General features: G+C 41.2%; 1 protein-coding gene across 3 annotated transcripts in view; it reads left to right on the forward strand.

The window, feature by feature from the left end:
* Positions 1-14,817, forward strand: part of ZEB1 (zinc finger E-box binding homeobox 1) — a 95,247-nt gene that overhangs the window by 56,508 nt on the left and 23,922 nt on the right. For 2 of the 3 annotated variants that reach the window (XM_063125250.1, XM_063125267.1), the window contains exons 2-3: positions 9,411-9,611; positions 13,526-13,588. In XM_063125250.1, the coding sequence (XP_062981320.1) occupies positions 9,411-9,611; positions 13,526-13,588 (264 nt within the window). Of the gene's footprint in view, positions 1-9,410; positions 9,612-13,525; positions 13,595-14,817 lie in introns of all 3 variants that reach the window. The other variant, XM_063125259.1, reaches the window with a different exon arrangement.

Consider the following 14,817-nt stretch of genomic DNA (forward strand, 5'->3'; position numbering starts at 1 on the left):
ACTGCTCTGCATCAGATTTTCAGAGAGGAGCATTGCTGCGACCCCTAATGGTGTTAGCTTACAAAGCCTTGAAAAAACTGCATGCTGTCTGTCCAAAACTTCAGTCTGTCACCTGTGTTTGCTTTCACAGACTGAGAAAGGGTTTGCTGGGCACGAGAAAGCTATGCCCCCTTTTAGGATCTCCTAGGTATTTTCTAGCTATTCAGAAAACATCTATTGTCATTTAGCCAGTCTCCCTACTAAAGGGAGTTATAGATAGACCTGGTGAGCAGCCTTGCCCAACTTTAAGCAGTCCTCTTTGCTCCATTAACTCTCCCTTGGCCAAAGCTCCAATTTTACAGCAGTATGACTTTCCTGACCTGCCTGAAGTAGTGGAATCCAGGGAAAGCTTTACCAAGATATATTGGATATGAGAATGGGTCATGAAGGAGGGATATGAGGTTTGGCTCTGAGAGTGGCTTATGAAGGTGAGGAGGCTCTGAGGTTCAGTTGATGATCACAAGTTTACATGCAGAAGATTACAGGCTCCACCACCAGCATGTCCCGTTAAATGGGAAAGACCTGCCAGAGACTCTGCAGTTCTGCTGCCAATTAGAGTAAACAAATAGTCTGACTGGTACATGGCAGCTTCCTGTATCTCTCCACTGGAAATGCTACTTGTTTTTCTCCTTATTGCGTGAGAGCTAATCACCCTCTTTCAAAGCTAGTCTTCATCTGTGGTAACTGTCACTCTGCAAAGCTTTAGAACTTTGCATAGCCACTTTATTGGGTTTTCAAGGCTGCCTTCTGAATATTGCGAGAATTGCAAGGGTATATTATTGATTCAGTAGTCCTAAGATTTAGGAGGATAGTTTTCTACTCCAAAACCGTACAATCTAGTCCATGTCTCAAACCATGGGCAATGCAAAACCTTCCATATATAATTCAAAGTTGAGAGTTAGTTGGTCATCCCTTTTTGATTACCTTCCCTTTGGCCGATTCTCATAAAAGACACTTCATTGGAAATTCCACAAATAACATGCAAATTCTACAAATGGCAAGTTTTCAATATAACTCAAACTCAACAGTTTATTTATGTCCATAAAGTTTTTTTTTAAGAATTATGCTATCTACTATAACAATGTACTATGAAGTTTTAATATTAAAAATATCAAGTATAATTAAACAAGCATCATTAATTACAAAATGAAATATGTACACAAAGTCTCTGTACACTTTTATAAGCACAGATGCAGGCCAAAAATGCACTATGCCAGTATCATATGGCCTGTAAAAAATCATGAGGGGATTAAGAGACACCTACAGTTAAAAGTAACCCAGACAAATTTTAGTTAAATCTTTCGTTAGATTTGATTTTTCTCCATGATCTCTATTTGTGGGAAACCAACTGGTTACACTAAAACTGTTTCACTCTGTCACTAGATGTAGGGGGAACATTGTCTCTAATTTTTGCAGCTAAGACAGATGCAGCCTGGTGTGCTAGTTAGAGCGTTGGACTAGTCCTGGGAAAACCCATGTTCAAACCCCAGCCATGAAGCTCATTGGATGACCTTATGTTAGTTATGAGGATAAAAACAGATGCAGACCAATTATGGTCCTTAGAGTAAAAGTGGGGTAAACCTTTTTAACCATGAGCATTCAAAAGTCCATATTCAGTGGTCAAAAAGCTGGCATCTTGCAATTGTTTCTTTTTTGGAACGTAGACGTTCACTGCCAAACTGTCAAAATGTTCATTGGCTCTATTTTTTCCAACAAAAATAAAGTTTCTCATTTTTGTGTATGTTTTGGGGCTGATTTTTTAAAAACCAGCCACATCAAAAGGCACAGTACCCGCAGGATCTTAGCCTGTGGAGTATACAAGATGCGTCAATCCTCTGCATAAGTATTTCTGTAAGTTAAACTTCAGCTATGAGTGTATGTTATGTGCTAGTATGCCAATAAAAGGATTCATTTGAAGAATAAAGAATGTCATGAAAGTGAAAGCTAATCTAATTTATTTTGAATATGTGACATTTTTCCTGAAAGTCTGTGGCTCAGCAAAGATGTATTAAGCAATATTCCTATCTAACATGTTGTGCTCTCAATCTCTTTCTGAATGCTACGTAACTTAGCATTGACAAACTGATGTTGCATCTGTGCATGTATGAGTTGACCAAAAAGAACTTTCAGGAACTTTTACCTGCTGTGTTTATTAATAATGAAGATCCATTCACAATGCAGTTTTCAATATATCTTACCTTGTACACATTAGCTTAGCAACTACATAACATCCAATAACTTGAGCAGTTTGGCATTCCTACATGCTAAGCTACATAAACTAGCATGGTACTTCCTCAGACTGCTGTAAGGCTACGTTAGAGCTACATATGTCAGTAGTCATGTGTTTAAAATGAGATTCACCTGGCCACTTTTAATTTTGGAGAAAAAATATGGGACCTTGGTTCACAACGTGCTCCTTATCTCAATCAGTTTCCTGCACTGGTTTTCTACTGAATGTTGCTCTCTTCTGGCTGCATTTCGCCCGCATGTCCTGTTTATTTCAACCAGCACTTGTGGGGGCAAACGGCAGTGAGGGAGAGTTGATATTCAGAAACCTGAGGCCCAAATGTGGAGCCAAACTATATGGCCAATTTAGTGTGGAGGGAGGCATTCATGAGTGATGACACTGTTGCCAATCCGGAGCAACCCCACAGCTTCTCCCTGGAATAGGCACATATTCGGAAAGTCCTTTTAGCACATCTTAAACATGGCTCCTTAGAGGTTCCACCGCATTGTGTCCCATTCCCTTGCATTAAAATCTGGGTGTGCCTATTTCTGTGACCTGGTCAAGGGAAGGGGCTGCCCCACTGAGATCAAGTAGCCTCTGTTTTCCATTCATAACAATGCAGCAGTGATGTTCCAAGCATTCAGAATAGTGCAATGGCTGTTTCACCCATTGAGATTGAATGGTCTCTGTTTCCCATTCAAAATCTCACAGCAGCGCTCTTTTAGTCATTTACAATCTACCAATGCTGGATAAGAGGGTGGGGTAATTCAGTACTTCCAATGAGCTTCCCTGAGCAGCCGAGCATGGACGGGTGGGGAACAACTCTCACATTTGCTGAGGAGTACCTATGGGGTTGATGACGTTTAGTTCTACTCGCTGGACTCTGCACACCCAACCCTGAAGTATGGCCATTTCAAGTGTATACGCTGTTTTTCTTGCTTCTTGTAACACGGACGGACCAAAGCCGATTTCATGAAAACCCAGATAAAACCAGAAAGTGTTTCTCTCTCCGCTTCCATATAGGTTGGTCCCTGGATTGAGGCCCTATGGCTGCCTTTTCTCCAAAATAAAAGCAGCCAGATTAAGCCTGCTTTTTAAAAGATGTGACTGACATCACATGTAGTTTGGCCTTTAGTTGGATAGGACGTTGGCTGAGGATGGTACCTGTGGCCATTTTGAGAAATTACATCTGTTTCTATTTGACTAGTATGATACACATTCTCAATGTGGATATATTTCTTCACGCTTTTGTTAGCCTCCACCTGTGCATTCACCCCTTTTTCTGCAGTACTAGATGCTAAATTCCTTTTGGGAGCCAATTCATACAGGCAATTTCCCCTACACATTAGCTACCGTGACCCTTCAGCTATGTCTATGGTCTTGATCACAGGGGTGAGATGTTAAAGTGATCTAGTCAGTGCATGGATACAGCCAGTGGCTAGAAAAAATATTGCCTACCTGATTCTGAGCTTTTAATGTATTTTAACTGATCCTTACTACAGTGCTTTAGAATGGTAGCTTCTGATTCAGAAAACTCATATCTTCCTGTACTGTCGTAAATGGGGCTTAGCAGCACCTTAGCAGGACCAGTATTGGGCAAAAGGCGGGATACAAATAATAATAATTAATAATAATAATAATAATAATAATAATAATAATAATGTAATGTTACCTCCCACTTTCCATTTTTTCAAGTTAAGGCAGGTGTGTCTTAAAACAAGAGACAGTACATAAGAGATGCAAAGAGCCATAAGCACAATGCCACAGCCATGGTCTATGGTTTAATATATGTAATATGTGGTTTCTCATAATATAGATGTTAACTAAAAGCACAAATAACAGGTCCCGTGAGTTTCGGAGCTGCATTCTCATAGAGTTGCCACAGATAAAGCTTCTGAAAATGCTGCTACACAGCTGATGGGTTTTTTTAATTTTATTTATTTTATTCTAAACTGCCCTTCATCTAAACTGGGCTATTATTATTATTTATTTATTTATTTATATAGCACCATCAATGTACATGGTGCTGTACAGAGTAAAACAGTAAATAGCAAGACCCTGCCGCATAGGCTTACATTCTAATAAAACCATGATAAAACAATAAGGAGGGGAAGAGAAAGCAAACAGGCACAGGGTAGGGTAAACAGGCACTGGGTAGGGTAAAACTAACAGTATAAAGTCAGAACAAAATCAAGTTTTAAAAGCTTTAGGAAAAAGAAAAGTTTTTAGCTGAGCTTTAAAAGCTGCGGTTGAACTTGTAGTTCTCAAATGTTCTGGAAGAGCGTTCCAGGCATAAGGGGCAGCAGAAGAAAATGGACGAAGCCGAGCAAGGGAAGTAGAGACCCTTGGGCAGGCGAGAAACATGGCATCAGAGGAGCGAAGAGCATGAGCGGGGCAATAGTGTGAGATGAGAGAGGAGAGATAGGAAGGAGCTAGACAGTGAAAAGCTTTGTAGGTCAACAAGAGAAGTTTATATTGGATTCTGAAGTGAATTGGAAGCCAATGAAGAGATTTCAGAAGTGGAGTTACATGGTCAGAGCGGCGAGCCAAGAAGATGATCTTAGCAGCAGAGTGGTGAACAGAAACCAATGGACTGATGTGAGAAGAAGGAAGGCCAGTGAGAAGAAGGTTGCAGTAGTCCAACCGAGAAATAACCAATGCATGAACAAGAGTCTTGGCAGAAGAGACAGACAATTGCACAATAAAAGCTATGTCTGCCAACTCTCTATGAATCCAAACCAACTTCAGCACCGTGTCTGTGTTTGCTTAATGTTTCACACAAAATAAGAACTGAGTTAGAAAGAGCAGGAACTATTTCCTTCGCTGCTATCTTTGTGGACTGAGGGTAGGTAGGATGGACACAGTGGTGCCCAATCCCAGCTAGTTAAGATTTTGGATTTCTCCATTGAATTATATGAGCAGTTCTCACTTCCCTGAGGGCATTTTAAAAAAGGTTTCTCAGGGTGAACCGTGAAATGACCTCTCCAGACAATGAGAGGGTTTTCGCTGCTCTCTTTATATCTATGCGTTTCTTCCTCAGCCCTCCTTTTTCAGCCATTTCATTCTATTCTCCCTCCCACCCAGATTTCAGTTTGTTTGTTTTTCCTTCTGAAGAGTCAGTCAGCATTTTGTGTCTGCTGAGCATGCTGAATCCTCATCCAGCTGCTTGGGGGAATCCCCCCCACACACTTTGGACTTCCTTTCTACAGGTGTTTTGGTTTGGTTTTTTGTATTTCGGTTACCTCAATTCTACTAAGGCCTCCCTCTTGTATGTGTCTTAGCTACATTAGTGTAGATGCTTGGAGACTTGAATTGGTATTCGAATACAGAAGATACCATTATATTAGAAATATCTTATTTTAAAATCATAAATCAAATTGTAATCATGGAGTTATGGTAGCATGTATTACATGATGCACATATACAGGAAGAAAAGATGCCAAAAGAAATGGGCCACACGTTATAGAAATGTGATTGGTAGCTTGATTCTTTAAAAGAGGTTTGCACTACAACTACTAAGCTACAGTTTGTTCCCAAAGTGGTTCCCAAAGTGGGCAATATCGCCCCCTTGGGGTGGTGGGATTGCATAGGGGGTGTTAAGAGGCAAGGGGGCAGCAGGGGGGTGCTCGAGGTGGTATTTTCCGAGAAGCGCCTCTCCAGAAGGTCTTAAAACCCAGGGACATTTTTATGGGAGAAGGTAGTTTGGTCCCAAGCCATGTAGGGGAAGAATCCACACATGTATTAATACTGTTTAAGAAGAGTCCTTTTAACGATGAATTGAAATGTTTCAAAAGCACCAAAACGCTAATGAAGAGACATACCCTCTTGGTGTGCCCCGCCACACCGGCTGCAAAACAGAGGCATTCGCTCTCTTTTCCTTCCCTCCCTCGGCAAGCCTGCGGCGGGTGCTTCCCATTTAAAGGGGCCAATTGAGCTACAAAATGAATTGCGCTGAAGCCAAAGTTTAAGAAATCGTACCAGAAGTTTTGGTTACAGAAGGAAATTTCTGATCGCTATCCTGCACTATGGAGAGTGGTTCAGAAACTCCTGGTTGCATTTCCAACATCATATTTGGTGGAATGTGGTTTTAGTGTGGTCTGCCTATTTCTCTCCAAGCAAATAAATCGATTCCAGATTATTAAATGTGGTGATTTAAGACTCATGTTAAGTGACTTTAAACCAGACATTGAGAAACTGGTATCACTTCATCAAGCCCATCCATCACATTAAGAATTTACAGAATAGTGAGGTACTCTACCTTAGTTACTAAATGTGATATCTAATATTCTTGCTAAATGACTATCAGACTTTGAAAAGATTATATCACTGGATCAAGTTTATTTATTTATTTATTTATTTTATTACATTTATATACCGCCCCACAGCCGAAGCTCTCTGGGCAGTTTACATCAATTACGTTTAATTGAATAAACTAAAAAAAGTAATTGGGTTTTGAATAAATATTCAATTAATTGCTACTGTTTTGAAGTTTATTGTTATTATCTTCCTTAGTGGGTCATTGAAAACCACTATTCTGAATAATGATTTTTATAGTGTAGGGTAGGGGGCACTGGGCATGAGTTTGTGGAACCAAGGGGGCGGTTACCTGAAAAAGTTTGGGAACCATTGGTCTAGCTCTTCATTACTTCCTTGCTGAAACTCTTTCACCCTCTCTTCATATAGCTCATGGCTAGTGCAAACATGTAGCTGGCTTCGGATGGGGCAAGTGGTTGTTCTCACAGCCCCTTGGGAAGCCACGCTAAAAGCTGCCTGCTCCCAGTGTCCTTCAGGCAGTGCTTTTATACCAGACACACACACACTTCTAGTGCCAGTCATGTCTGCTGCTGTCCTGGATCAGGAGCAATGGAAACGGGTCACTGGTCACCAAGAGCTGATCATAGAATTTTATTATTATTATTATTATTATTATTTATTTATTTATTTATTTATTTATATAGCACCATCAGTGTACATGGTGCTGTACAGATAACACAGTAAATAGCAAGACCCTGCCGCATAGGCTTACAATCTAATAAGTTGTAGTAAACAATAAAGAGGGAAGGAGAATGCAAACAGGCACAGGGAAGTGTAAACAGGCACCGGGTAGGGTGAAGCTAACAGTGTAAAGTCAGAACAAACTCAATATTTGAAGGCTATAGGGAAAAGAAAAGTTTTGAGCTGAGTCTTAAAAGCAGTGATTGAGTTTGTAGTTCTCAAGTGTTCTGGAAGAGCGTTCCAGGCGTAAGGGGCAGCAGAAGAAAAAGGACGAAGCCGAGTAAGGGAAGTGGAGGTCCTTGGGCAGGCGAGAAGCATGGCATCAGAGGAGCGGAGAGCCCGAGCGGGGCGATAGTGTGAGATGAGAGAGGAGAGATAGGCAGGAGCTAGGCAGTGAAGAGCTTTGAAGGTCAGTAGGAGAAGTTTATATTGGATTCTGAAGTGAATTGGAAGCCAATGAAGAGATTTCAGAAGTGGAGTGACATGGTCAGAGCGGCGGGCCAAGAAGATGATCTTAGCGGCAGAGTGGTGGACAGAGACCAGCGGACTGATGTGAGACGAAGGAAGGCCAGAGAGAAGAAGGTTGCAGTAGTCCAACCGAGAGATAACCAGTGCATGAACGAGAGTCTTGGCAGAAGAGACAGACAAAAATGGTCGAATCCTGGCAATATTATACAGGAAGAAACGACAGGATTTTTATATGACTGCTGTGTAATGTATACAGAATTATACTGCAAGCGCTTCTGTGAACTTCCCACTATGGTGTTCTTTTTAAGCCAAATAGCTGTAATAGCAGGACTTGACTTGAGACAGGCCACAGTCCCGGGCTGGGTCTGCACCATCAGCCTTTCCATTTTGTGCAGATATTACTTGGTAGGCAAGCGTTCCAGTCTACCCAGGCAAATAGACTGGAGCCTACTTGTGAGTAGGCTTGTTGGCTTGAGCGGCTCTAGCCTCAGCTACTTGGAACCTTCTTAGTGCTTTATTGGTCTAGTCAGTTCCAGGGGACAGAGAGCTTTATTCTTCCTTAAGTGAAATGTACAAGACTTCAGCTGCTCAGTTAGCAACCTGAAAGGGCAGAATGAGGCTAGGGGGGTGGGGATCTACACTATTGCTTTTAAAGCACTTTGAAAACGTTTTGAAACCTGTATATGCAGTGTGTCCTGGGCCCCAACAGTTGTCAAAACTGTTATAAAGCGCTTTAAAGCAGTAGTGTAGATCCCCCCCTGCTCTACATTAGTGCTTTTAAATCAGTATTGAAGAGCACTGATAACTGCTGGGGCACATGTCCCATTCCATATATCCCATACATCGCTTTTCTAGTGTTATTTCCCCCGCTTCTTATTCCATATTGTCCAAATTACTCCAACAGATGTCATTGTGTGTAATACAAGGTATAAATGCACAAGAGGGATATAGCATTATCATGATGGGATTGTATCAATATGACACAAGGTATACATAAGAACATCAGAAGAACCATGCTGGATCAAACCAAGGGTCCATCTAGTCCAGCACTCTGTTCACACAGTGGTCGACCAGGGACCCACAAGCAGGACACAGTGCAACAGCATCCTCCCACCCATGCTCCCCAGCAACTGGTGTATATAGGCTGACTGCCTCTGATACTGGAGGTAGCAGATCTGACCTGAGTTGCCTGCTATGAATGAATTAAGTAACAAGTTACTGTGGGTTCAAGTAGCAAGCTTGTTGGAATAGTGTCTTGAGCTTGTGAGACATTGCAGAAAAAAAAGTGAATATCACTACTCATCTTTCTGGGGGTGGAAAAATGGATATAAGAGATATTCCCAGAACAACGAACCAATTTTATCAGCTGTTCCTAGACTGTATCCCAGAAATTCTGCTAGTGAGGGGGCAGCCCAGAACTTTTTTCAGTGCATGATACAAACAAAGAAGGAATAACTCAGGAAGTGCCTCTGAACATTGGCAGAATGCCTTTCTGGCTCCATTGATAGCTATACAACATGCTGCTGTGTTGAGGATGGGCCTAATTGTCAGTACTCTTATTATTTTATTTATTTATTAAATTTATATACCGCCCCATAGCCGAAGCTCTCTGGGCGGTTTACAAAAGTTAGCCATTTCAAAATAGCATATACACTGATCTTTTCTCCTTGTTTCTCTGCAGTTACCAGTTACAATAACGTCGTAGAAACAAATTCAGATTCAGATGACGAAGACAAATTGCACATTGTTGAAGAAGAAAGTATAACGGATGCAGCAGATTGTGATGCTAGCGTGCCAGACGATGACTTGCCAAAAGACCATACAGTATTACCAGAACACAACGAAAGAGAAGAAAGTGCGAACAGTTGCTGGGAAGATGAAGGTATGTGTCAAAATCTAGAAGGCTTTCTAGATATCATAAGGAATTGTTAAGTAGTTTTATAAAAACTATATTGCACTGAAAAGACTGTTTGCGTTCTGCATTAAAAAGTGAAGGAAAAGATACTGCTGCTGTAACCCAAAAGAACAAACCATTTTGAGACCTGGTTCAAAAAGAACATCTCGACACACCCTTTAATTATTTACATAGTGGTGGAGAAAAAACATTTGGGCTCGTATGCTTGTGACGTGCCTGCTTCGTAGGAGAAATTACATGCATATAGAAGGGGCAATAAGCCCCTTCAAAAGAAGGATTTGAGTCCCACTCTCGGGGGTTGCTGTCTATAAGTGGGGAAAGTCCCGTGGTGGCTGTGGATCTGTGCCACGTTGTTTAGACGACACAGGCACAGCTTAACAGCCACCATGAGTCTTCCACGCAATGCTGTGTTTTAAAAAAGTTGAGGATTTACCCCGACTTTTTCAAATGGAGCAACGTCAACACGGCACTTCCACCATGTAACGTCACTCCGTGGCCAATCTGGGGCCAACCCGGGGGCGGAGCCTGGTGGAAGGCAACCAGCGATGAAAAATGTGGTACTGGTGTCTGTTTGAGATGAGCAAGCCTTTTGAAAGGGAAAAAAATTCCCAACCCCTACAACTCCATGGCACCAATGCCTTCAACAAACACATACATTGAGGGCATTGAGATTTTGGCTCTTCGTTCTCATTCTTGCTGGTGATCCAGTGGCAAGATACCGGCATAGGAGCACTACATGAACAAAACGATGCAAGTGAGAAGAGGTGACTCCAGAGGATGCCATCAGCTAGATGCTGTTTCATTCCAGTGCCTTAGGCAGGCTCACTGTACTCACCGGGTAGATCTCCGGTGTCAAAGTTTGAGGGTTCTCCTGTTTGGGGAGATCATAACATCATCACGACAATACTTGCCCATCTGCAGTAGGAAATGGTATTGGAACTCTCACATTGCAAGGAAGAATACATCACTTGAGCTTTTATATTGTATTGTATTATATTATGGTTTTACACTGTTGTTTTATACTTTGAATGTTTTTAATTTTTGTGAACCGCCCAGAGAGCTCCGGCTATTGGGCGGTATAGAAATGTAATAAATAAATAAATAAATCACTTAACCATATGTGGAGTGTAGATCTTATCCTATCAGGTGGCTGAGAGGGCAGTCACCTGGGTCTCTCCATTGACTCCAGTTGTGTTTCCCCCCCCCCACATACTCCACCTGTTTTATTGTCACAATGTTATGCTGGTGCAGGAGCCAGAACAATCTTGGAGCAAGGGTAACACTCTACTATTCCTCAAACGTGCCCCTGATTTCACCTGGCTTACCCCTTGTACTAGTGGTATCCCACAGCCACAAGGCTGGTGAGGTAGTCTACTGCCCGTTCAATAGCAGTGTTTTTCAAGGGCTCATTCATTGCACCATTGTTTTATCTTATTCCATAGATGCAAAAGGATTTAGTATTGATCCTGTGCTAAATCAGCAGGTGTACCTTGCAGATAGGGGCCTAATCTACACCAAGCAGGATATTGCACTATGAAAGCTGTATATAAAAGGCAGGAGCCACACGACTGCTTTATAGCGGTATTGAAGTGCACTGACAACTGTTGGGACCCATTGATACATACCATGTACCGCTTTCATAGCACTATATCCTGCTTGGTGTGGCTCCTGCCTTTTATATACTGCTTTCATAGTGCTATATCCTGCTTGGTGTAGATTAGCCAAAACTGCACTTTTAAAAATCCCAAGTACAGATTATTTGTACAAAGGTTTTTCTAAAGCTTTGTTTTCCATGGCAACCTTTCCATATAATTCTACAGATACCTTGTGTTCATGTAATTCCATTCTTACCTAGAGCTATATGATGTGATCCCTGTTGGCACTTAAAGAATAATGAAGACTAACCATGTTCAAGCTCTTTTAAACTACCTAATATAAAATTTTACAGGGATGAAGTTAACTGCTACGTATCACTCTCTAGCTCCATTTTATAGTGTGCCTACCAAGAAGCACAGGAGGCTATAAGCCTACTAAATGATCAGTTTGTTTGCTAAACCAGCCTTCCCCAACCTGGCACCCTTCAGGTGTGTTGAACTACAACTCCCATCATCCCCGGCCAGCATTGGAAGAGGGAAAAGAACTTCCTCTGGAAGCGACAAAATGGCTGTGCAAACGGAAATGTATGGCAAATGATAGAGAAAAGAGGGACACCCCTAATATCTCCCCCAGGGTGAACTGTTCCCATTCTGCCTGCATTTCACATTCGCCTGTCTACACCTGCTCAAAAATTGTACTGCTCTTCCGCTCTTTGCATCCTTACCAGGTTTTTGTGTGTGTGTGTGGTTAGAAAAAGGATGGATGTGACAGTGGGAGAAAAACCCACAGCTGATTACAAATGGAATCCTACATTTTCTGAACCCTGCATAAAATTTCCATGAATGAGGCAGAGTGATTGCACAATGCCTTGTGTAGAATTTAAAATGTAGTTTTAGAAATCCCCTGCAGGACAATATCATGAGCAGGTACGGTGTATATACATGAGGCAAAGATTATTTGTTAGTAATAACTTAATTTAAATCTCTTGCTGAGGATGTCAAATGATACACTTTTTATATTTGAGTTTGTGTGAATAAAGCAATACTTAAATAATGGCGCCTTTAATAATAGTATACATGTAGTAGTTTCTTCCAGTGAAGAAAGTAGAACTTCTGAAATGAAGAAGAGGATACCTAAGAATAATTTCACATTCCCCAGTATCATATTCAGATTTGTACTTAAACTTAATTTAATTTCCAGCCATATTTTTAAAGTCAAGGCTATTTACAGAGGCATGCTGTGAATTCTTTAGACGGAATCTTCCCATGGCATTAGCAGCAAGCCCAAGGCAAGCCCTTCTCTGTGGTCTTACTCCTTGCGTGGTTTGGTAGATTAGGCAGTCACTTTAAAAACATATTCACCAGTATAATAGTGGATCGGTGGCTCATGTCAACAAACTATGTTTAGACTTGATGATGATGAAGGCCACATTTTGAGAACACATGTGGATCTCTTGCGCATGTAGACTCTCAATTACAGCCATTACCTTTTGAGTTCACTATCAGTAATCCTAAAAGGGGGGCAGAAACGTAACCTGGTCATAGTTATCAATGCCTTGATAACATCCATGTGGTCTAGATGGGGTTGTCTTTCAAGTCTGTTCCAAATACAGCCGCAAGGCCCATATCTGGTAGTGTGATAATAGTGTGATGGTTCTTTATTGGACAATGTGAGATAGGCAACTGGACAAATTCTAGCAGACACTGGCCAATGTGAGCAATATTTATACATGTTGGTGGTATAGAAATGCAATAAATAAATAATAAAGAACTTCAGTTTCTATTGGTTTGTTTCCTGGCACAATTCAAGATTTTGACTTGTTAACCATGCAGTGTGGCTTATTTTCTTGAACAAGCCATCTTGAGAGCCCGTGGTTTGTTATTGAGTTTTTCAAGATGGTTAACAAGCCACACTGCACTGCATGGTCAACAAGCCACTCTGCAGACATTCAGACAACACGTTAACCCACGGTTCAACAAACAGTCCACGGTTCAACAACAACCCACACTCAACTACTGAATGTGGGTTGGCATTTTGTTTGAACAACCTGTTTCCCTAATCTGATTGCATTCTATTTAGAGAGAAGCATTTTCCCTTCTAAAATTTATATGGCTGAAATATTCTGCTCACATAATAAGCAGTAACTCTGTGGGTAAACACAGCCTTACTGCTGTCTGAGGGAATATTTACCTCTGACAGCAGAGAAGTAAATTATTTCCAATAAATTAACGAGTTTCTGAATTGTGTAAAAGACTGATCTTCTCTTCTGTCATGTTACATTTTAGCTAGTAAAGAAGCAAAGGAAATCCTGGGGCCTGAAGCTCAAGCAGATGAATCTGGATGTACAGGTATTTGTCACCACATTTGTTAGTTTGTGTTTGGGGAACTTAGCATATCCTTGAAGTTTGCATAACGGTGTGCACTCTCGATAAAGAAAATCCTCCTTCTTGCACTACCATCCTTCTTCCTTTTGATCTTTTCCCATCTGTCGGTCCATGCACACCGCTGTGTCTTTAAGCTGTAGAAATACTACTACCGAAGAAGGCCAGCGCAGCCTCCCATTAGAACAATTTTGAGGTGTTGCTAATAAATTATGCAAGGCAATCCCTTCCCCTGAAGTGCAGAGAGGCTCTGCAGTCTCTCGGCTGCTTTTTGGTTCAAGGAGCAGGAGCTGTGGATGAACAATTTATTTCTGGTCTGTTGCAAGATTACAACAGGGCATAATGATGAGATGCAGCTGAGGTAACAGTATTAGCCATAGTATTATAATATTACATTTTATGCTCATTAACGTATATAAAATTAGCTTGTATAATGAGCCCACCCTATACCAAGGATGTGTATATTTACTGCAGAACCCCTTTCTTTTATTCATATGGAAATTAATGATTCCTTGCGTGGGTTTTTTTAATTGGCACCATCACATAACTGTGGGTTGAACAATGTACACCTCTGGGCCCCATGTGGTCTCCCAGAACGTTTCGTGCATCTTGCAAACTCTTGTTGAAATTGTAGGAGTTTTCTAGCCCTAGAGATATATTTGAAAATGCAGTGGCCGCAGTGTTAAAGGATGAAAAAAATAAGGAAGCAACCCGAAAGAAGCGGAAATTCTTCTACCGCAATAGAAACTCCTACACATGTTGTGCTTCCCGTACATCACTATGAGAAGAAAACGCAGTGTGCATGAATATACATTTTGCATTATCAGGCCAAAGAGGGCTTTTTCATAGACTGTGCATATAATTGGATCTGCTTGACCATTGCTGTTATGTTGCCCAGTGCTCTAAATTGAGGCTTTTAAAGATCGATTTAGTTTTCAATTGGAGAGTAGCAATTTCTGGGGCGGGAAAGACCCAAAATAATGCAACATCTCAACGTTTTTCAAGTTGTATTTTAAAATTAATTACTCTCCTTGCATTTTAAAAGACGAACATAACAATAAAACAACAGTCAGTAAAAGCAACCAGAATTAAAAGTGATGTTCTGTTGGCCTGGCAGAGGAAATATATATTTCTCATTGTTCTAAAAGTTGTCACGGATTGAACCTTGCAGGCTTTCTCTCTGGAGGGAATGTCAT

This window comes from Elgaria multicarinata, chromosome 1 (assembly GCF_023053635.1).
Source record: "Elgaria multicarinata webbii isolate HBS135686 ecotype San Diego chromosome 1, rElgMul1.1.pri, whole genome shotgun sequence".
NCBI lineage: Eukaryota > Metazoa > Chordata > Lepidosauria > Squamata > Anguidae > Elgaria > Elgaria multicarinata.